The 22,852-nt window shown below is 39.2% G+C and overlaps 1 protein-coding gene and 1 long non-coding RNA gene across 9 annotated transcripts in view; one reads left to right on the top strand and one right to left on the bottom strand.

Annotated features, from left to right (window-relative positions):
* Positions 1-1,366: 1,366 nt before the first annotated feature.
* On the bottom strand, positions 1,367-16,341 carry LOC104911655 (uncharacterized). Its single transcript, XR_014884520.1, has 3 exons — positions 15,581-16,341; positions 11,723-12,060; positions 1,367-8,183 (listed from the first exon to the last, which is right to left on the bottom strand). It is a non-coding gene; the product is annotated as an uncharacterized LOC104911655 (long non-coding RNA).
* Positions 16,342-20,566: 4,225 nt separating this feature from the next.
* Positions 20,567-22,852, top strand: part of ADAM23 (ADAM metallopeptidase domain 23) — a 65,200-nt gene continuing 62,914 nt past the window's right edge. For 2 of the 8 annotated variants that reach the window (XM_085228547.1, XM_085228552.1), the window contains exons 1-2: positions 20,571-21,025; positions 22,018-22,244. In XM_085228547.1, coding sequence (XP_085084673.1) covers positions 20,905-21,025; positions 22,018-22,244 — 348 coding nt within the window. In that variant the 5' untranslated portion in view covers positions 20,571-20,904. Of the gene's footprint in view, positions 21,026-22,017; positions 22,245-22,852 lie in introns of all 8 variants that reach the window. The other 6 variants (XM_085228554.1, XM_085228551.1, XM_085228553.1 and 3 more) reach the window with 6 other exon arrangements.

Here is a 22,852-nt window from a genome sequence, read left to right as displayed (position 1 = left end):
TGATTCAGGCACTTAGCAGTTCTTCAGTTGTTTTTCTGATTGACTGTAGGGGAATGGTTTGGGCAGGGCTTGAAGTGGTGATTGAGCACCTGGTGAAGGGGTGTGTCTGGCCCAGGGAGCACAGGCAGATTGTTTGCTCCTGTGCTCCCCAGCTGACCAGGAGGGCGCAGGTGGAGCCCCTGGGCTCATTATAAGGGCCAGCCTCTGAAGGGAGAGCATCTCTTGGACCTGGGCTGCTGCTGACGAGGAGTGCTGCACAGCCAGAGAGCCCCTTCCCCAGCTGGGTGAGTGCCATTCTTTTTTTTGTACAAGACTATTGGTCTGTTTGTGAATACTTGATCTGGTATCACCAAGAATGTGGTGATTTTGCTTCTTTGTGAGCAGGACGTTGATGTCTTAGTTTTCTAGTTCTTTTTGTTGTTTGCATCTGGTGTATGCACTAGTACCAAAATGCATCTCTCTGGAACTCAGATATAGATATTTAGTAGTATTTGTGAGACTGACCTAGTGTGAAGTCATGTTTAAGTTTCATGCTGAATTTGTGCCCAAGTAACGACACATCTTTATGGGCTTCATGTTCTCACAATTGGTAACTTTTGAAATATTCTTGCCTGATGTCTCTTTAATTTGCTTCTTTACTGCCTGTGCTTATTTGACACAATGTGTTTTTGTAATTGTATGTTGATGTTAGAAGTACTTACAGTCGTATTATTAGATGTTCTTGCTCTGTATCCTCAACTTATTTGATGTCAGATTTATTGTTTCCCTGTCTTTTCTTAGTCATGCATTTGGGTGTGTTTTGTTTTGTGTTTACGTTGTGAAGAGCTAGACTATAAAACAGAGTATTTTGGAAATAAATTAGTGAGAGGTAATGGAAGTGGATGGTAATCTTATCTGAAGCATTGATGACAGGTTCATCTTTGTGCTTTTCTGCTTGGTATTCTCCTTCCTTTACTAAATAGTTTTAGAAGGGGGTGGGATTATGAATCTTCTTCAGCTGTCTTCCTTTCTCTTTCATCTATGATTTACATCTGTTTGAGAATTGAATAATCTGAATTCATACTTAAGAGTTGAAAGTGTTTTCTATTTACAGAATAATGTTTGGGCTAAAAAAAAATAATATTTACCTCACTTGTTAATGTAATTAAAGTCCAGTTATCTTTATGACTAATGACTTCATATTATATGAAGCATTCCTGATAATACATCTTAGAAAACTTTGTAGTTGCATAAATCTGAGCATGCCTAGAAGGTGAGGCTTTGTTCCTTGTTTGTTTAGGTTTAACAGTTACAAACTTATTCATTCCTTCACCAGAACAAATCTAGCTTTTTCTTTCTTATTTAAATAAAGAGAAAATTTGTATGTGATGTAGTCTCTTTATTTTGGAAGTAGAATTTAGCTTGAAACAAGTTGCTATGATTTGTTATGGAGAGAACACTGCAAAATGCTTTGGAGGTCTTTATTTCATTTTATTTTACTTTTAAAAAGTTTATTTTATTTAGTGTTCGCTTAACAAATGAGGGAGGTAGTGGCCAAAAATACCATAATGTTGAGTAGTTTTGAGTTTCTGAGTACTTTAAATATGTTTTGTGTTGAATAGAACATCAGCATTGTATTCTGTTTCCACTGAACAGTGGAATACCTTGTGTTGTCATATGCTGTTTTGTAACAGTGATGCATGCACGTAGTTCAGTTTGAATTAACAAATGGTTGAAAAGCACAGGCATGTTGTTTCTTGAGGCCATGAGTCATAGAATTTCAGGATATACTTTGCTGTTTTCAATTCAGTTCAATTTTTAAAGAGTGTCATGGGTTTTGTTCTTGGCTGAATTAAGTTAGCTAGATGCGTGCTATTGTGCTGTCAAATAGTGCTTCACTGCATATATAGGATGAGGTTCAGCTATCTGAATGTGGAGCTACAACCACCACACTAATTTTTAAGTCTGGTGATTGCATCTTTCATAGGATGTGTAAGCAATTCATGAAATGCGTATAGAGTGTCAAAAATCCAGTTTGAAGGAATATTTGAGAATTATGATGAAATTGGTTTTGGTTTCATTGGAGTAATTAGTGGTTTAACATACAGAATTGTTTCTTTTGGCTCTGGAAGTTGTAAAGATTTTCTTGAAGTCGAAGTATTTTTGATGAGACGTGATCATTCACTGTGGCATATATTAGTTGTCAGGGATTTTTTTTTTTTTTTTAAATCCAGGCTTTCTCTGTTGAAGTTTCTCCCTTGAGGAATACTGAAAAGCAGTTCTTCCCAAATACTGCCATTTGTGAATAGGCTTTTTTTTTTTTTTAAATATCTTCTAGGATGCAAGAGATATACTTTAACATGTTAAAGCCAGTCAGGTTTCCATATTTACTGTGTCACACTGCACTGATGTTGGCACTGCTGCACTGAAAATACTGGTTATACTCTACCTCAGTCATTATTAATATTGAGCAGATTAGTTGCAGAATCAAACTTAGTCTTGCTAACTTGTGCATGGAAGTACCTACTGGCCTGGAGATTGTGCTGTAAGAACTAACAGCAAAGAGGATAGGCTTATAGTCCTCAGGACATGTTTCATCCTTTGTGGATGTGATGTGCATGCATGACTTGCTTTTTTGAGATTAGAGGTAGAAATGAGGAGTAAAACAGTTTAAAGGGATGAGATAGGAATGAGAGCAATGAATAATCAGTATTTTTCCTTTTTTTTTTTTTTTCAAAAAAAGATTTTAATATTTATATTTGTTTTGCCCGAACCTTTGCAAACAACTGTCAAAATCCATTCTCTTTCTGTGATAGTTCAGTTCATGTTCCCTCATTCTTTCTCCTGGCATGTTACATTTATTTGCTTAAAACATGGATGGTATTTCTTTTTTTTTTTTTTTTCCTTCTGGTCCTTTCGGCAACTGTTTACAGGGGAGAAAGGAGTAAACAAAGGTTGCACACCCATTTCTTTTAGAAGAAAGCAGTTAATAATGAAGTTCTAAGGCAGTATGTGGCTATTGGCAGGAATTTCCAAACGCTGGAAACAGCTCTGTTAAAATTCTTAGTAATGACTAATCAATCAGATGATAGAAACTTGTGCTTTTCTTTACTTTTCTATAGCATTAGACTCAACCTTCGTACAATTAAAAGTAAACATACTGAGCTTTTGCAACAGGTATTTCATATCTTTAGATTTCTGAATGTCTAATATTTTCATTCTCCCTTTTATTTTAGCTAATTATCATTTCTTAAGTTATTGCCAACGTATCGCAGTTCTGAGTTGAATTTGGGGCAGGATAAAGTTGGAGTCAGAGTTTGTATTTTCACCTACTAGTTAGTTAACATTCATACCACACAAGAACACAAATGTTTAATATTATCCAGAGTTATCTTCAGTATTCTTTCTTTAAATGTTGGAGTTCCATGTTTTTTGTGAAATGCGTTGGTAAGCATAGGTTTTTTTTTAAGAGCTTAACAGATAATACAGAACTGAAAATAACTTTTTTTTTTTACTTCCAAGTTTACAGACAATTCTATAACAAAGATCAGGTTAGTAGTAATTTTTTCCTGTGCTTTTTCTCCCTTACAGTCCTCCCTTTTTTAAAAAAGAATTCCATCTGTGATGCAGAGTTCTTCATTTTTATTTTCTCAGAGATTAGGGTGTGATTAGTATGATTTGTCTTTATCACATATATAGTAATTACACAATAAGCTATTGCTTATGTCCTCATACATCTCTGCCTTTTCAAGAAAACTTTAAAAGAGGGCCGAGTATCCACATATGCTTTTAGTGCTTGTGTCTTGTTCTGTTGGCTACCGCATCCTTCTCAGCTCTCCTATGCAGGCAGGGTCAAGTCCTCTGTTTTCCCTTATTTTGTATAACTTTAGAGCATGTTAGAAAACAAAAAAATTTAATTCACAGAAAAGAATTGGTTAAAAATTCATATTCATTTTTTTCTTCATAAGACCCACATTCTTAAAGGGGGAAGAAATGTGGACTGTGCTTTTTATATGTCAGAAATGTTTGTCGTTAAATCTGACAGCTGTATTTTGGCAAGCCTTCTGTTCCTATCATCTTGAGATTCACAGAACCATTTGTTTTTGCCTGAGATTTTTGTTTTGGCTTGCTTTGCCTTATGTCTAATATTTTGTTCTAACTGGCTTTGTGTTAATTAAATTTAATGAAATTTTGCAAATGTAATGCTCAGGGTAACTCACTGTGGCTTCTTTCTTTAGGGCTTGTTCTGAGCTTTGAGAGCTTTTAAAATGATTTCTGTATTTACTTTTTTTTTTTTACAGTCCATTTTTTACAGTCAATTTACAATTTCCTTTGAAGGGAAATTATATTTTGACTTTCTGCTAATCAGATTAAATAGTTTCTGATGAGAAAGGGTTGTGGAAGGTGGTTTAAAACAGAATTCCTTCATTGGCTTGTGCTGCCATTGCTTTCTCCAAAGCAGATTGGTACAGTGGTGCAAAAAGGCAAGCTGTGTTAAGTGGCACCAGTGATATCTACTTCAGTAGCTAGGGATGTAAATATAAGTGCTATAGAACAGCTGTGCCAGTAATACTGGACAGAGCAGTGCATTTCTTCCACTGCATTCTTCTAAATCTGTTATGAACAAAGACTCATAACATAGATAAATTTCTATTGAGGAGCTGAATTTACATTCATGGCATGTAATTGTATTGTCTTTCTTGTTATGTTTAAATTTACAGTGGGGATTTGTTTTCATTTTCTTGTTTGTGTATGGCGGCATGTTCTTATCATCAGTTCAAGTTCTTGGTCTGTCCTTGGTAGGAGGATGGTGCTGTCTTCCTGCTTTGTAAATATGGTAATTTATCTCAACTTTATAGTGGGAAAGAATTGACATTTTTTCCAAAAAGCTTGCTTGTGAATCCATTGTCATCATACTGTATGTTTCTTACCAAGTTCTTGAATTACGTCTAGCGAGGGGGGAAGGACATCAACTTCCAGCTCATGCATACTCCTGGAAATTTTATGCAAAGTATTAAAGTTGTGAGTTTGTCTTGTCAATCCAAATGCTCAGTCTGTATGTGGATATGAAAGGACTGGGTGGTGAAATTCAGTGTGCAGGTTTATAACCTTATGTTTAACTTTGTTTCATGTTTCTAATTCTTCAAAGTGGCCTATCACTCATAACCATTTCTCATATTTGTGCTTTCAAGTACACACTTTTTTTTCTAGATGATGAATTCTGGAGTATTTACATGTTAAATGTCAATGCTCTTTGCTCGATTTTTAAATTTTTGAGTAAACATTCAAACAATGCTGATGATGTAAACAGAGGTTACATAAGATCATAAACTGCTTGAGACTATTTAGTAAACATTGTGTGGAAGTATATCTGTTCTTTTTCAACCTTATAATATTCTATTAGCACACATGAAATGTTTATTTTGTGATTGCAAAATATGTGTCTGTGTCTACTGTGCTGAAGAATGTTTTGAAGAGATGCTAAGTAAAGGGGAAGGAAATATTTTTCTTGATTAAAGAGATTTTTTAATATAGCACAAAAGATCCTCATGATACTCACTGAGGGCCTTTATTCATTCAAATTTAAGCACGCATTAGGCTTTGTTTCATTCAAACTGTTTCATTCAAAGATGGATCAACAAATTATTATGTTGAAGTAAGTGGGGTTTTTGAAACTTTAGATGTGGGTCCTAATTTTATACAAATTAAACATCCAATTTGCTATGTCTGTTCTGTTCAGCAAAGGATAATAGAACATGACTGCTATAAGTTGGAGCTTAAATCAACTTAGAGATGACCAGCAGGTTTCCATTAGTTCTGGGAGTCCTACTTCTAAGCTTCAACTGAAATCTTTAAAGCTTTCTACTGCTTTAGACTGTCAGGCTGCTCCAGCTGTGGCACAATATTCATCCACGTGGTTGGTCTGAGATTAGCTGGTGTTAATGCAGAAACCTCCAGTTGCAGAAATATCTGGATCATTCCCTAAATAGGATTTCTTTTTCAATGGAGTGTTCATTCCACTATTCAGATTCCAAAAATATTTCTGTTCATTTGATGCAACTGTCTAGCAAAATAAACCAATATTTATCATTCTGAAAATGCTTTGCAAATACAGAAAACGTTGTCACATTAATTTATCTGTCTCACATGAAGAAGGACAAAAATGTTTGTATTGTTACGGTTAATCTGCTGCTTCCAATTAGGAATCTAATTTGTTTGCTTTTGTTCAATGGTTTACATATTGGATAATATAAAAATCAAAGTTTGTTTCCTGTCACTCTGCCTTGAGCCGAAATGTTAATTCTTGCTGTATTCTTAACTGGTGTTTTGATAGCATGTATCACAACATAGGCGACTGCACAGATTGGCTGCCAGAGTACGCGCTTCTCCCAGCTGCACAGCTGCCTCAGGCTTGCTAACTGTAGCTTTATTTTTGTGACTGCTATGTCAAAACCATCTATTTATAAACCAAATCAGAAAATGCCCTGGAACCATAATTTTTCTTTCAGGCTTCACTTTCAGTTATCCACTAGCTCAGTGTTCTGCATTCATAGATTGGGTTACAAAATTTTATTACTATTTAGACAGGCTAAAACTTATTAAAAATCTTGGGACGTGAGTGCCAGTCAAAACATTTAAAAATATTTGTGCTTTCTGCCTACAAGGTGAAATGTAGAAAATGTTGGGATACACTATCGAGACAATGAAAACGCATATGTTTGGTTTTTTTTTTTTTTTCATTTTCCATTTCTGTTTGGTTATTATTCTCGACAATGTTTTCTCATGATAAACTAGTCTCGTGCTTGTTTTAAAGGTGGGGAAAGGGAGGTAAGAAGCTTAAAAGCAGTATTTTGAAAATGCTCACTAATTTTGACTTTAGTTTCAAATCAATGTATGCACTCACTCACTCTTAGATGTCTGAATGGTCTGGATGCCAGACTTAGTCTTTGCTAGCTATTTATTAGGATCAGGCCCTAGGTGACCTGAAACTAATACATAAAAATTGGCATTCAAAATAAATAGAAGTCCTTGATAATCTTCAAATCTTCCAGGATACACCAAAGAAACATAAAATCTCCAATTTTTTCCTATTTTCAGATTAAGAAAAAAATAATTGCAGGGGTTGACTTTGGTAGGGCCTGGTTAACGTGATGGACTAAGAGCTTCATTGCATGAATCAAACCGCATTAACCTCTTGTGGAGTCATAAATTAGTCTGCAGGCAACCACTCTTCTCAATGAAACAATTGTCTAATATGAGAGTGGTCAAGATAAGGAGTGAATGGCCAACAGTCATCCCTAGGCAAGTGGTGTTAGGAGCCTATGTAGATGATTTGGAAGTGTTTGCTTTACAAAACAATAGTCCTTTCTCACAGATTAATCTCCTATAACTAAGCACTGTCTTTAAATATAAATGACTCTGTGCCATTTTTAGAACACTTGGATTACTTTGTTAAATTATTAACTAGTTTTTATCATTGGGAGGAGAGGTTTTATAGAAATGAGAACAAGATCTTACTCATGAGTTATTTTTAAAATGTGTCAGTGTGAAGACTTGTTCTTGTGACATAAGTGCAGTAGAGCTGCTGTTGTATAGATGTTAAAGGAATTAGAAACTTCAAGGATAATTCTTTCTAGGTGTAAAGCTCTGTCCAGGTTTGGTCCCTACAATGTACTTCATGTTCTGATTCTGAAAAAGCTGTTCAGCAGTTCTTGGTAAGGTTTTCTGTTCTTTTTAATTATTTTTTAGGATCCACCTAATAGACTGTAATATACTGAAGCAAGAGGAAAGCTGATCTTTGATGCTTAACTTAGCAGTAAGCATTTTCTATCCTGATTTCAGACAGTGGCAGTAGGCTATATACTATCTCCTCTCTTTGAGTTTCTTCTATTTGTTTTAGGAGTAGCAGATAGAGAAACACTAAGTTCCTGTTCTGCTTGAAGGCCTGGCAGGAGGAGAGCTCACCTGCAGGGTACTTGCATAGGGGTCTCAGAGCTGGTGGATTGCTGTGGGTCTCACCTCCCATGCTCTCCATGATTTCCTTGGCATATATAAACATACCTGCTCCCCAGCAATTCCCAAGTCCAAGCAGGGTCAGGTGTAGACGTGTCTCAGTAATGATGTCTACCTGCTTCTGAGTAGCTCAGCATCTGAAGAGGCATAATCTCATCTAGAGCTGGAACTCCATTCTCCCTGGTAGGAAACTGAAAACAAGACAGGTATGTTTGATTTCAAACTGCAATTAAATAATATAGGAATATTATCAAACTTCACTTGCAAATTTAATTACTCTTCTACAGAGTAGAACTTATCTGTTATCGTAACTGAAAATAATTTGAAAAAATGGTGTGACAAATGGGAATTGAGGGAATCACTAATTCTCTTCCTCTTACGCCCTAGAGCATTACTTTCTCCAAATAAATTTCAAAGTCTTTTTTTTCCCCATCTAACAAGCCAGTTTAAATTTTCCTACTCAGATGGTTAATCACATAAGTATTTGCTCAGCAAATATGAATGTCTTGAGAGTGACTTATGAAATCTCTAAACACTTGCATTATGTGGACATTTCCCCTGGTGTCAGTATGCCTCAAGTTAAAACTTGCGATTCAAAAACATAATTCTGTCTTATTGTTCTGTGGTGTACTTACATCTCTCCTTTTTGCATTATGCAAAATCATATTTTTAATGGAAAACTATGAAGTTACAATGTTGTAAATGGATGTATTCTTGCAGTTTATCTAGTAAAAACACTCATCTGACACTGGCAAAGCATACTCAGCAGATGGCTGGGGGAGGCCTAATCCTTTTCCTCCTGGCACATAGTATGCTATTAGTATTTGCCCTGAGCAGAGAGCCTTCTGAATATGAGTTAACTTTCATATTTGGACAGAAATGTTTGTTGGGCAAGGTGGTGGGAAAATCCCTGTGCACAATTGAAGACAACTATACTGTAAAAAAAAAAAAAAAAAAAAAAAAAATCTGAGAAATCTATGCTATCTGTAGAGTCAATTGGAAAGGTAACATGGCTTGTTGTCAGCATAATTCAAATCCCACCAAGATTTATGCTGGATGGAAGTTGAGTTTGGCATGATAAATAAGAAATGGCTGCATCTTCCATCAAAACAGTGTTGATTTTTCAGAGGAGGCAGCAAATGATCTCTTGGTATCTCCTTGTGATAGAGCATCTGAGTTCTGTGAAAGACATGCTATGGGGCTTGCAAAATGAGTGTTTGGCACTTCTTGTCTCATTACTTTCACTTCCGTTGAAGTGACAACGTAACATCACAGCAGAGGATCCAGAAAGAGGCCAGTAAAAAAAGCTGCTTGACTAACGAGGGAAAACCGTGTGATGAAACCTAAGATGCTCCTCCATGTGCCTGGAGAATTCCCTTTCTTCCATAGCAGTTCAGAGGGGTTATGCTTTTAATACAGTTCTGAAGTCCCCTTTTGCAGGTGCCTCAATTCCAACAGAGACATGAGAGTAAGAAGCCAAGGGATGGTGAAAATGAAAGGGTACTGTGCTTGTCCTGAAACCTGCAAGAGACAGCAGTCGTGTTCATGCAGCAGTAAGCCAGCTGGGAGGATTCTGAAGTGAAATGAGGACTGGTGAACTGGCAGAGCTCAGACAGCTGTGATCAGCTATGTAGAGTCTAGTTGGAGGCCTGTTACTAGTGGCATTCTCCATGAGTCAGTGCTGGGTCCAGTTTTGTTCAGCATCTTCATCAGTTCCCTGGGTGAAGGGATTGAGTCCATCTTCAGTTAGTTTGCTGATGATGCAAAGCTGGGAGAAGTGGCAGATGCAGCAGAAGGCTAATTCAGATATGTCTCAAGGAAGAAGTTTGTTTCCTTGGTATAAGTTCAAGCCAGAGAGCATACTCTGAAAGAGAACCGTAACAAAAGGTTCTGAGTACTTGGCCAGCTGACCTCTCACCATCACTGTTGCAAAGTACATTTTAACATATGCGTTAAAATGTGAGTACTGTCAGTTCTGTGAAAGTTTGAAGGCCTGGCAGGAGGAGAGCTCGCCTGCAGGGTACTTGCATAGGGGTCAACAGAGCTGGTGGATTGCTGAGGGTTTCACCTCCCAAGCTCTCCATGATTTCCTTGGCATATATAAACATACCTGCTCTGCCCCCACAGACCTGGACTCACTGGAGAGCTGGGCAGAGAGGAACCTGGTGAGGTTCAACAAAGGCAAGTGTGAAGTCCTGCATCTGAGGAGGAATAACCATACACATCAATAAAGGTTAGGGGCTGACCTGCTGGGGAGGGACTCTGCTGGGAAAGACCTGGTATTCCGGTGGACAACATGTTGACTATAAGCCAGCAATAAAACAAAGAGCAGTGGGCAGAAACAGGAACATAGGAAGTTCCATACTAATACAAAGAAGAATTTATTTATTGTTAGCATGACAGAGCACTTAAACAGGCTGCTCAGAGATGTGGAGACTCCTCTGGAAATATTCAAAACCCATCTAGATGCCTGCCTGTGTGACCTGCTATAGAGAACATGCTGTAGCAGGGAGGTTGGTCTTGACCTTTAGAGGTCCCTTCCAACTCCTACAGTTCTGTGACTCTCTTTGCCATGGATTACCTGGACAACATTGACCTATTTTGGCTGATGCACTGATATCTCCGTGCTACACACACATGTTAAAATGTGCTTTGCAACAGTGATGGTGAGAGGTCAGCTGGCCAAATACTCGGCACCTTTTGTCACAGCTCTCTTTCAGAGAATGCTCTTGGGCTTTAACTTATACTAAGGAAATAAACTTCTTCCTTGAGACATATATCTGCATTTTAGATTTTCCTGTCTCCAAGAAAGTTAAAATTCAGATTAACGTTCAATTACATTCAAGACTACAACTTTACATTATTTTTATAATAAGATTTAAGTTATCATCCCCCATATCTCTCCATACTGGTGATATTTATGAAGAAAAATGAGTTAGAAAGGAAGGTCATCTCAATATTATTTTTCTGTGTGTGAGCGATGTCTCTGCTCTGAACTTATGCTATAATCATGAGACTGAATAATTGTGTCCATGCTAACTGATATGGCAGGTTAGACAGTGTTTGTACTATACTTCCATGTGTTTTGCTTTCCATTTCTACGTGTTAAATAGAGCAATATTATTGGAAACTCTCAGATATGATCAGGTTTTAGATATCCTTCAGTAATGTTGTAGATCAAAAGGTTTGATATAACTAACAGTGCTTCCATATTCAAATTTTGCTTTAGCACATATTAAATTGTGAAGCAAATATATTTTCTATCTCTAAGCCAGAATCCAGTTGCCACTCTGAGTATTAAACTTCACATCTGAAAATGGTGGTGTAAACATGCAGCCTTTTCACATCAAAGTGACCGGAAAGTCAGACAAAGATATCAGGATGGTCTGGCAGCTTCACCTGAGGCCAGTTTGGATACTGAATTTATGTTGCAATTGACTGGGCTAGCAGGAAAGAGGATTGTGGTCTGTCAGACTTAGCGTGAACCTTATCCTATGCATTGTTAACTTTATTTCAAAGGAAACGGAAGGGAATGCATTTTTGGTTTCGTACATCAAGTAATCCATTCATCCTGCTTACTTAAAGATTCAGCAAATGATCAAAGAAGATAGCCTTTTCTCAGAATGAAATGAGTATCACTTTAACGGTTCAAATTAGTAATTAACTTGAAACTTTGCTATTACACTCCTGTCTCTAGTGAGTGAAAAATTCCAAAGCAAAGATTGCTTACCTGGACTTTGTAGGTGCTAACAACTTTAACTTCTGCTGTTTGCCTCTTTAGTACTGTAACATGTCACCTGCTAGAGCTTCTTTGTTGCCTCTTTTCTCTGGCATGGCTAGTAGGCTGCATTTCTACTCATAGCAGTATTGGTGGTGAAATTGTTGGAGTCCATTGCTCCTGTGCCACTTTCTGTTGCTTGGAGTCCCATGAGGTCTATCACCAGAACCATGGTGTGAAGAGGTAAGCAGGGCAGCCCAAATTGTGGTAGCAAGCTGGCAGTTATTGTACCTCCACCTTCAGAGTGTTCTCCTGCAGTTTAAGTGCATCACTTTCTCAGTGACATTGTACTGTGAATTAAAAACGTTTACTCATAACTACAGAAAACAATAATTTTTATTAATATTTGCCAGTATAAAGGTTTCTGTTTCTTAATTTTACTAGGTTGCTTTTAAACCTTTAAAATTTTTATGTAAGTTAGGAAATAGCTTGCGATCAGCTGTCAGTTCTGTGTGCCTGCTTCTAGAAATGACTCTGTAGGGATGACTCAAGCTTGGCAGCCCAACAAAAGATGTTCTCTCTGTAAAACAAATAGTTATATCTGAAAATTTGAGACTGTTTCTTCATTGCTCTCTTGGAGGGGAAGAAGAAAAAGAAGAGACTGCCAGAATGGTCATGAATATTTTAAGTTTGAGCTCTATAGTACAGCTGTATGACAGCTCATATAAACCAAATTATATTTTATACCCTGACTGTGTAAGCACATTAATGCTTCCAGTACAGATGCCAGTTTTGGCTCTGCAACTCACTACCTCTGCACGTGTGAGATGAAAGAGTTCCAGAAGCCAGCATTTAAATGCCACTTTTAAGCCAATTTGTGTGCTTATCTAAGCCCAGACAGAAGGCTGTTGTCATATGGCCACATCTGTAAGGGCTGCTCTGACATTAGGAATTGCTAAATACAACTTCCCTGGTAGCCCAGCAGTGAAGAGGAAGTACTCAGTAAGCTGTGGCCAGCATTTTCCTCTCTAAAAGAAATCAAAATAGAATTAAAGGCAAATTGAAGGTGGCCATGCTGCTGAGGATAGGTCCACAGAGAATTCGAGGTCACATGAAACACATTGGCAGCTTTAACCTGTATTTATGCTTGGAAATCAGGGACTACTCAAGCATGGTAGCTCCTGCACAGTGACCAGTGCAGTTCTCTACTGTCTGGGCACTGTGCTACAGTGTAGAGTGGGAAAGGCGAGGGTAAAACTGTTGGGGTAAAAAAAAAAAAAAAGTGTGATTCTTTAGCTATTATAAAACAGCCTGTGATTTTGAACTGTACTGTTGAGTGGCCAATCTTCTAGAGCTGGATTAAAATTGCATGGGTTTTTTCTGATTGTTTCTTAGCAAAATAATGCAGAAGAGCTTACATAACTCAGCTATGCTTTCATTCTCAATATCATTTCATTTTCTTCTTTTTTAATTACACTGATGCTTCATGCCCATGTTAATTCAGCCATTGTCATTTCCTCCATAAAAATGGTAGGTGGCATAATATTATGAAAGACTGTTGTATTGCTTAAAAAGCAGCTAAATCAATAGATGGCTGTGGCCGTTAAGATGCAGTTATTTTATAAGAAAACTCAATTTATCAGTTGCCAGAATAAGGAAAAAGACATCTTGTGCTCAGTAGGCTCTCTTTGGTAAATGGAAGTTTCATTGATTATGCAGCAGTGTTGGAGAGCAGCATAAATTCTGGGATGAGGCCAATTTAATGTAAAAGCAGGAAAGCACTGTCCAGTGGGAAAAACCTTGATCTGCAGAGGTCAGATTGTACTTCAAACTGTGCAATTAATCTGCTTTGTGTCTTCAGTCATGTTTCCCTACCAGCTTATGCTTTAATCTCTACCATTTGGAGTGTATTTATTTAAGAAGTCCTTTTGCACTTCATGCTCAATATGCAGCATCAGCATGTAGGAACAGAAATAAAAACTAAGAGTAATTCAGTTTCTGTAACTAAACTCTTGATTTTTGCAGCCATACAATGCAAGTTTCAGGCATGCCTTTGTTGTGAGAAGAGGGTTTGGTCTGAATCCCAATTTACTCAGAATTGTGATTCCTTTTGATTTTGGTTCTTGCTCACTAACTTGATAATTGCATTGCTTTGATTATCAGCAAATTGGTTCCTTTCAACTAATTTTCTGGAACTGCTTACAATAAGCAAATATTTTCTGCAGCAAGATAATGCAGGAGAAGCTGGAAGATGGTTAAATTTGGAACATTTATTAGCCATAAGATGTGGATAGAATTTTAGAGAAAAGCAAATTCATGAATTCTCTGTAAGTAGTAGTTTTATTAGTAATCATAGAGAGGGGAAAAAAAGGATGGATTTTCTACAGTGGGGAGTGGGGGGAGAAGGGATATGCTATAGGAGAACTAGCACTTCTTCTATCATGTATGCTGCAAAGATGCTGCATGCAGGGTACCGTAATGCTATTTTAATTTCCATTAAGTCTTCAAAACCTGCTACGTTTTCATAATAACAACCCATAATTATGTGTGTTTAAACTTTATGGTTAACCAGTGGGATACGCAACCCCAGGTAACCACGGGGAGCATATGCATGAAAAGAAATAATAAGGTCTTTGAAGGGTGACTAAGTGTAAGTTCATGTGGGCGAAAGGAAGAATGGAAGCTGTGGGATAAGGAGCACAATTTCACATCCTCAAGCGTTGGTTCTTGATGTACCAAACATGGTCAGATTGTATGGGGCTCTTGTGAGGGTGAGTGTGGAGTATCTGCTATCATGATTGTGGGGTTTTGTTTTATTTTGTGTTGTAGAGGTTTGTGACCGAGATCTTGGTCAAGAAAACAAGCAGAAAGTTGGAAAGATTAGTTCTACGTTAGGAAAGAGTGATGGGATCTCATTTTCCTGTACACCAAACTGATAGAAGTAGTAATTGCCTAGAACATTCACTGCATTACCATGTTGACAGCTTGAGTCTAGTAAACTAGTAAATATCGTTGGCTTTAGATTATTATTTTATCTTTGGGAAATTGAAAGATCTCTTGTAGCTTTCTTAGGAAGCAGGAATCCACTGAAGAAATTGACTGCAGAAATTATAAAAAGTGCTCACTGGCATAAGTGAATGATTTTGTTGTGATGTTACAAATCTACCACGTAGATAGTACTAGACAGTGACTTTGGTAGGTGAGTGCTGAGAATCATCAAATCTGAGAGACCTTTTCAAAATTTGGGAACCCATGAGTTTGGACCAGTTAGTTGGGGAAAGCCAACTAACTAATGGTGTTATGTAGTCGTATGTCAAACTTTTAAGAAATTGAGCTTAGAATGCTGGGGCAAGAAGGCTAGGAGAAGGGTGGTAATATACCAATCTGGTATGTTATTCACATGCACACACAAATAGATAGATGGAGATACAGATATATAGATCTCCATTTACACCAATTCAACACAGTTGTTTATATAACAAAAAGATACCCTATAAAAACTCAAATGTAGGGGGCATCCTAAACCTCTAGTGCAATACTTTGGTATCACTTTACACTAGTTTTTCTTACAAATTCATCATAGGTGATGCTTAGATATTGATTTAGGGTCTCATGAGGAGTCAGTGCCAAATGCTATGTATGTTCTCTATCTTTCAGGATAGTGCGTTTCATATCTGATGATTCATCCCTATGCCTAATTAGGAAAGGAACAGGGAAACTGGTCCAAGTTTATCTATGGAGAAAAGGCAGAATGCATAATTGGATGTAGCAGTTTCTATTTTTTTCCTATTTCGTAGAGCTGCATTTTATGGAAACGCTGAGGTTTTCCTCTCCTGACTAACACTGCTGCTATTCAGCATTTTTACCTACCTTTTATATCATAGGATTACAGCAGTGATGGCAGCAACATCAGCACAGGGCTCTGCTGGATGCATGCAGAAAATCGGACTGTAAAGATTTGTTACTTGGGCAGCACCCACAGCACCTGTAAATGCTGGCGAAAGAGTAGGGTTTTTTCAGAATTTTGGGGGAACATTAAAAAAAAAAAAATCAACTATAGTACTTTTTTAAATGCTGTATGCCTGTGTCGAGAGAACCAGCTTCCTACTACTAGTAGCTGTAGCTAGCGCATTCCTTTTCTTGGTGAGGTTTAGTAGTTCAAGCAAGGATTATGCTGGCATGGCCGTATTCCTTCCGCCTCTCAAGATAATGTGGCCCTTGCAATTCTGGCCATCTCTGTGCTGAAGATAACATCCTTTCTGTTTTCATCTGCAGTTTCATATTTTTACCCATTTCTTCTTGGGCTTTGATGCTGTAAGCATTGACATCCTGGATATTTCAATCAGCAGGGGGAATAAGCTGTTAATGCTAGTGCTGGCACAAGAACAAATAGGTTTCTGCTAGGCATGAATAAAATTAGATGGGAAGTAGGAGGATTTACATAGTGATTCAAACACTGAGCTTCTGGAGCCGCTTTCCAGTGGTATTGGAAGGGCAAAACCTCTAGTTACTTTTAAACACAACGTATGAAAAGAATTGCGTAATGGAATAGCCAGTGTGGGCTTGACTGAATAACTCAGGAGATCCCTAGCAGTTCTTTTTTGGCATGTGCAAATGGGTCAAGGAAGGAGCGCTGATACCTTTCCTTTGCAAAGTCACACTAAAGTAGCTGCAATCTGTTTTTTCCAGAACCTACACTTGTAAGTATTTGATCAGCTGTGGCAAGTCCTTAGGATATGAACACGGACTGCATCTACTTATACTTTAACTTACACTGACTTAAAAATATTTAAGCGAAACTTTCCCTCCACCCCATTTTTTCTTTCTTGACACTGTCTTTACATGATAACACACAAGTGAAAAGAACTGGCGAGGCCCAGGCCTGATGTCCCAGCAACGGCTAGAACTGCTTATTAAAAGAGCAGTACTTTTTCTGCTGACAGCTTATATTTTACTTGTTAAGTATATCTGTATTGAAATAGATGACAAGTGTGTTCTGGATGGCCTCATTGACCAGCATGTTTCTGCTTCTGCTGTCTCTATTGTTAACAAATTGGACAATATGGTGAATAACTGCAGCCTTTAGAACTAAAATGCTTGCACCAGTGGCAAAAATACCTCACTGCAGTCACTTGCAGTGTGCAATCACTTCATGCAGAAGTTTCAACATTGATGGGGAATCCTAAGAAACAGCTTGTGAAATCCTTTGGTTATGAATGCATGTTCACAAGTGAGTTCAGTCTGAAATGGATTTGGATTGGTTTATTCAAAATAAATCTTTCCTGCAATGAGAAGTATCTTACTGATGCTAGGTTTCATCTGGATACAAATTGAACTGTAATTAATAAAACCTTAGACTTGTTTGATAGTAGTGGCACAGCTGTGTTGTTTCCCTTGCCATATTGCCATATTGCTAAGATACATTTGTTTTATCATCTTACTCCAATTAATATTTTACAGTATTGAAGGGAGGAGATGAAAAGTATATCCTGATTATCATGTATATTCTAACCTGTGGTGCTGGAACAGATGGTGCTCATAAGAGTTCATTTGTGTTGTACTGTTGTGGAGAAGAATGGCTAGCAGTAACGCCAACCAAGCAAAGCTTGGTAAATGAGTGGCAATTCTAATAGAAAAAAATGCATTTTTACTGTACTCTATAATAATAAGGTAGTGTTGTGCCCAGTAGAAACTGGAGGGGAAAGCTGTATTTAGAATTCTGAACTACTGAATAACAGGAGAATATTCTTCCTCTAGAGTATGAGGTTGAAATAAAGATTGCAAAGTGAAGAGCAGTGGAAATGCTGTGCTACTGGGTCTATAGTTTAGAGAGTGATGCTTCAGAAGAATCTAGAGCAAAAACTGTCTCCTGAATCTCTTCTGTGTTTGTTGCATTAGTGCAATGTTTATGCTGTCTTCCTCGGTTGCTGAAATGTATTTAATGAAACCAAGTGAAACAGTAAAATCAAAATGCTGGGTTGCTGCTGTGATGGAGAGATGCATGTGAGACATGGACGTTTTTTATGTGAAGAGGGGAAAAAACACAACAGCTTTTCTAGTGGAAATATTCTTCTTCACACTGATGACTGAGGAGTTATTTGAGAATAGCTGAATATTGAGGATCAGTGCGTGATGTCTTATTTTAAAAAGGTTATACTAATGCATTGCATTGTTCATTATAATTCCCAGGTTTCTTCTAAGTGTAAATTATTCATATTATACCTCATATTTTTATATGTGCTATAGTAGTATATTAGTATATTTTATGAAAGTAATTAAATATGAGTTGCATGAAGTTTCAATGCAGCTTTGTTTTAGCTTTTATTCCCCTGCTGAGAAACAGAATGGCTACCGCCTTCTTTTGAGTGCACATTAGAGGTTGTGCGGATTAGCTCTGTGCCAGCTAATGAAGTTCTACTGTTCCTCAATGTCCCTATTTGCTTCATACCCCCTCCTGCCCAAGACTCTTAGATTTGTATTATTTACAGTACTGGCTGACTTATGTGCTACTGCAAATCAAAAGACAATGTTTGTGCAACACAGAGCACAGCAGGACCTTGGCCTATGGCTGAGCCTACTAATACTGCAGTAGTATCAGTAAGTCATAACCATACTTGACTACTGCGCTCACTTGATAGCCAAGCTCAGCAATGGATGCTTCTGCTCTGCTGCCTGGTTGCTGTGGTGTATGCCCTTTGGTCACCCCTAGTCTTGAGCTATCCAGGTGGTGTCCTGGTTATTACAAAGGTAACCTGGGTTAGTTCTGTGCTTGGAAACTCCTTGTTAAGCTGAATATTCAATATCCCATTCTGATACTTGATTCTGCAATGATCATCATTATTGTGAAGCTTGATGGTGATTTTATGCCATTCTTGCTAAGAGGTGACTGCTTCATCAAGCAGTAAACGTTTCTACCTCATGAACTTGTCTCCTTCACGTTCTGTCTGCAAGAAAAATGTTCCTCTTTCTATAAAATCAGTAACCAATTTGTCTCTGAGCAACATATTGTAATACCTCATCTGCTCTGCTATTACAGGGCTTAACTTGATTTTTGAAGTTGTATTTGAACATATCTTTTACCGCTGTTGAAATCCAGAAGTTTTCCTCGCATTCCAGTGAGATATACTTCCATAATGCTCAGTCAGCAAGACCAATATTACTTAGGCCTTGGGTTAAGGAGAAAGTTCCTTAAAAAGGCTATTCTATATAGCTTTTTCCAAGTCAAGCAATACACTGGATGCTGTATTTTCAGGTGATACTACAAACAAGATTTGATTGTGTAGAGAAGTTGTATCTTTACCATGGAGCCTAGGCTCCCATTTCCTGACTGGCTGTCAAGCATGAATAGAGAAGACGGCTATCAGCAGTTCTGCATCTCAAAGTCTTTTCAATTTGAATTGCAGCACTGCGTTTTCAGTCCATGTGTTCACTGACCCCCATGCTGATAAGCAAGTGATGAATTTAAAAGCTCTGGGAAGTGGTCTGGAGCCATGATGCAAGCTTTGTTTAGCACCTAGATTGAAAATATGTATCTGCCCTGCATAATACACATTTTTTCCATAGCCAAATATTGAAGCACTGGCTGTCAGTGCTTTTCTGCGTGCCTCTGACTCATACTTTTCAGTTCCTTCCATTGGATGCAGATGTTACTATGATAATCTGTTTTTCTGGTATCTTGCTTTCAGACATTCACAGTACATTTGGGATTATTTCAGTCTTTCAAAGATGAAAGCTAATTTTTAAAAAATAAAAGGCAGCTGTCATTCTTAGTGGGTATTTCACATGGAACTGATTTTGTTCTCCCAACTGCATGGCCACCTGAAACTTGTTATCAGCTTCATAAAGCACAGCTTGAGCAGTCTGGCAGTCAGTGATTGGGAGACTACGTGTGCTGCTTGAGAGGTGTTGGTGACATCTGAAGCTGAGGAACAGCTGGGTTGTATGGAAAGTGTCTGGGAAAATACATACCAAGGAATATCAGTTTGTATAGAAAACTGGTAGAGGTTCTCCCTAGTTCCACACAACAGCAATCCTAAGGCATTTTCTCCACTTTTTTTTTTTATTTTTTCCCCCACACTGTTGCTCTCTTATGGCTGCCATTATGTGCTTAATTTTGAACTTCTATGTGTAGCACTGTCTTACTAGCACGTTCTGGTAGGTAAGTGGCATGTGCAGATCAGAATGATTTTGTGATTTTAAAAGAAGTAATTTTATATATATATTTTATATATATATATCAGTAATGGTACTGCTGTAAAACAGTCTGCGTGATAATGATCTGCAAAGTTTCTTGTATCTTCTAAATTAGCTATGGTAATGAATTTGGTGATACAAAGTCTGTATTAATTCGGGCTGGCCTGTGAAGAGTGTTAGATAAAGCAGAGAAAAATTCTGTATTTTTGAAAATCTGTGTGGTACCAGCACTCAGCAGAAGATGAATAAGAAAAGGGGGATCCACGCAAAAAAGAGAATTGCCCTTTTTCCTCAGCTAGGAGGCCTGAACCTAAATAAAGTGCATCTATTCCTGGATATTGCAAATCTGCAGGCAAAATGCATGCTAAGAGCTCAGCATCCAGCCTGGTATCTGAGGAAATGCAGCTGTAAGGTCTCCTGAGTCCCAAGGCTGTGGAAAGACTACAAAGAAGCAGGTTAATCTTCTACCTGGCTGAAGTTATTTTTATCTCCGTGACAGTTTTCCTCGTCGTGATGGTTCACTCAGGCGCGTTTGACTGGAGCCCGAGGGCTGCCGGCCTCACGAAGGAAACGCGCAGCCCGCTCTCAGGTGTCACCGCGCCATTCTCAGCGCGGCCGCCATCGGGGGAGGCGTCAACGGCTGCGCGTAACGGCTCGCCCTGCGCGTGCCGGGCGGGGTGCGGGCCCCGTGCCGTAAGGGCTGTGAGCGCCCGCCCGCGGCGCGCGCTGGGGCGGTGGCAGCGCGGCGGACGGCGACCGCCCGGTCGCGCCTGCGCCTACCGCGGGGTTGCGCGGTTCGGGGGGGAGTAAAGGAGAAGGTGCGCGCGCGCCGCTCCCGCCCGCCCTCGCGCTGAGGTAGCGGACTCCGGTCACGGCGGTGCGAAGAGGCAGACGGGCGGGTGCCGCGGAGCGGAGCCGCCTGCTCGGCCCCCGCAGCCTTTCCGGCCCCGCGCTGCCCGCCGGCCGCCCGCCCCCGTCGCCGCCTCGGGGCGCTATGAGCCATGAAGCCGCCCGGCAGCATCTCCCTGCGGCGGCCCCGCCGCCCCGCGCTCCTGCCGCTGCTCGTCGCGCCGCTCCTGCTGCTCCACGGCTCCGCCCGCTCTCGGGCTGCGGCGGCAGACGGTGGGTATGGCCGGTCCGCGGGCGAGGCGTCCGCCGCTCCCCGCGCCCCTTCCCGACCCCTCGCCTCCCTTCTGGGCGATGAACCCCGACGCAACGCGTCGCCGCCGAGCGAGCTCTTCCTCTGCCCTTTCCAGCCCTGCGTACGTGCCCGCTCCCCCGTCTGTAACGCTGCGCTCGGAAAAGGTTTCCTTTGCATGCTCGCGAAACGGGGAAAACGTGAGGCTTCCCTGGCCGCGCTCTGCTGAGGCGGTGCTGCAGTGCTTTACGGAGGGTGGTGTGAGGAGAAACGCCGCTGAGGTATGCGACAAAAAGGCATAGGTGGTTTTTGCGCGCGTCTGAGCGGGAGCCAACTTGTTCGCCGGGGCTGCGTGCCTGCCGGTGCCCTTATTTGCTTCCGAGCGGCTGAGCTGGTGTAGAATACCGCATACAGCCGCTCTACCAATCGCCTCACTGCCGATTTTACGCTGTACGTTGACTGACTGTATCTTAATGTGGAAGGATATGGCGTTCTATCTGAAAAGGTGCCACTGAAGCTAAGGGCTCTTGTCGAAGTTAAAAGATGTAGAGAACTTCCTATTATGCAGGCTGTGTGTGCAAGTGTTTTCAATCCTTTTGGAGAAGTGTATGTATTTTTAATGTGCACGTATATCTCTTGATGTGGAAGAGACCATTGCTGACACGGGAGGTTGTAGAGCGTAACTGTATCCAGTAAGAATTTTTTTTTCCTCTTGGTGACTGAAAGGTGTTAAAATATTTATTATCCATGACTGTATGTAAAAATGTACGTATGTGCATTTAAATAATTAATGTTATTTCAAAAACCATTTGTGAAAATGAATCAGATTTAGCTCAACGAATAATTTTTTTGTTTTCTTGAGTAACTGATTAAATATTAGAAATTTGCTAGTTTCTCACTGCTAGTGTGTCACTTTTAAATGGAAATAAACATATTCTGCCATCTAATTTATGGTTGCCGTATCTTTTTTCCTCAGACCTGCGCTGGAATGAAACAGCAGGAAGAACTGAAGGGGTACTGGCAGATGAAGAGAATACATTTCACCTGAATAAAAGTAGCAACAGTGAAAATAACAGCCACAGCAATGCAATCCAGAAAGAAATCACACTGCCTTCAAGACTCATTTATTACATCAATAAGGACTCTGAAACTCCTTATCATGTCCTGGATACTAGGGCAAGGCACCAGCAGAAACACAATAAGGTAGGGTAAAAAGAGGCTTCTCTATGGAATTTAAAAATAAAAATAAAATAATAGGTAATGCAGAACTGTGGTTGTGTATTTTATTTTGTAGATCTTCAAGGCTTAATGTTGGCCCTTACCGTTGTTTTTAGGAATTAATATAAAATATGTTATTAAACAAGAATATTATTTCCAGTGTCTTAATTAAAAAATATTTTAAGTTTCAAGGTGATTCAGTAGTTCAACTGTAGATAAAATGAATGGTAATTAGTCAAAATTTGTTTGTCTGACCATTGCAGATTTTGGTAGCTTGACTTCGTACTATCATCAGCAAAATGCTTCTTCCAAAATTGCTCTACAATAGAGGAATGTTATATGGAGACTCTTTTTTAGAAATGTAAGATGTAGGTTACTTGACACTGAGTATATCATGCTGTACCTAATAAATGCAGTAGCGGTTTCCTGCTAGTGTATGACCAGTGAAAACCAGTGTAAGATGTGTGAAGTTGGTATGTGTTGGTTTTTGTGTGTGTGTGTGTGTGTGTGTGTGTGTGTGTGATCTAATCTAGTCTTGTATTTTGTATGGGTAGAAATGCTTCTGAAATTGCTTGAGACTGGATAATTTTTTT

Source organism: Meleagris gallopavo, chromosome 7 (assembly GCF_905368555.1).
Source record: "Meleagris gallopavo chromosome 7, MGAL_WU_HG_1.1, whole genome shotgun sequence".
Lineage (NCBI taxonomy): Eukaryota > Metazoa > Chordata > Aves > Galliformes > Phasianidae > Meleagris > Meleagris gallopavo.
This window is presented reverse-complemented; position numbering and strand designations above follow the sequence as displayed.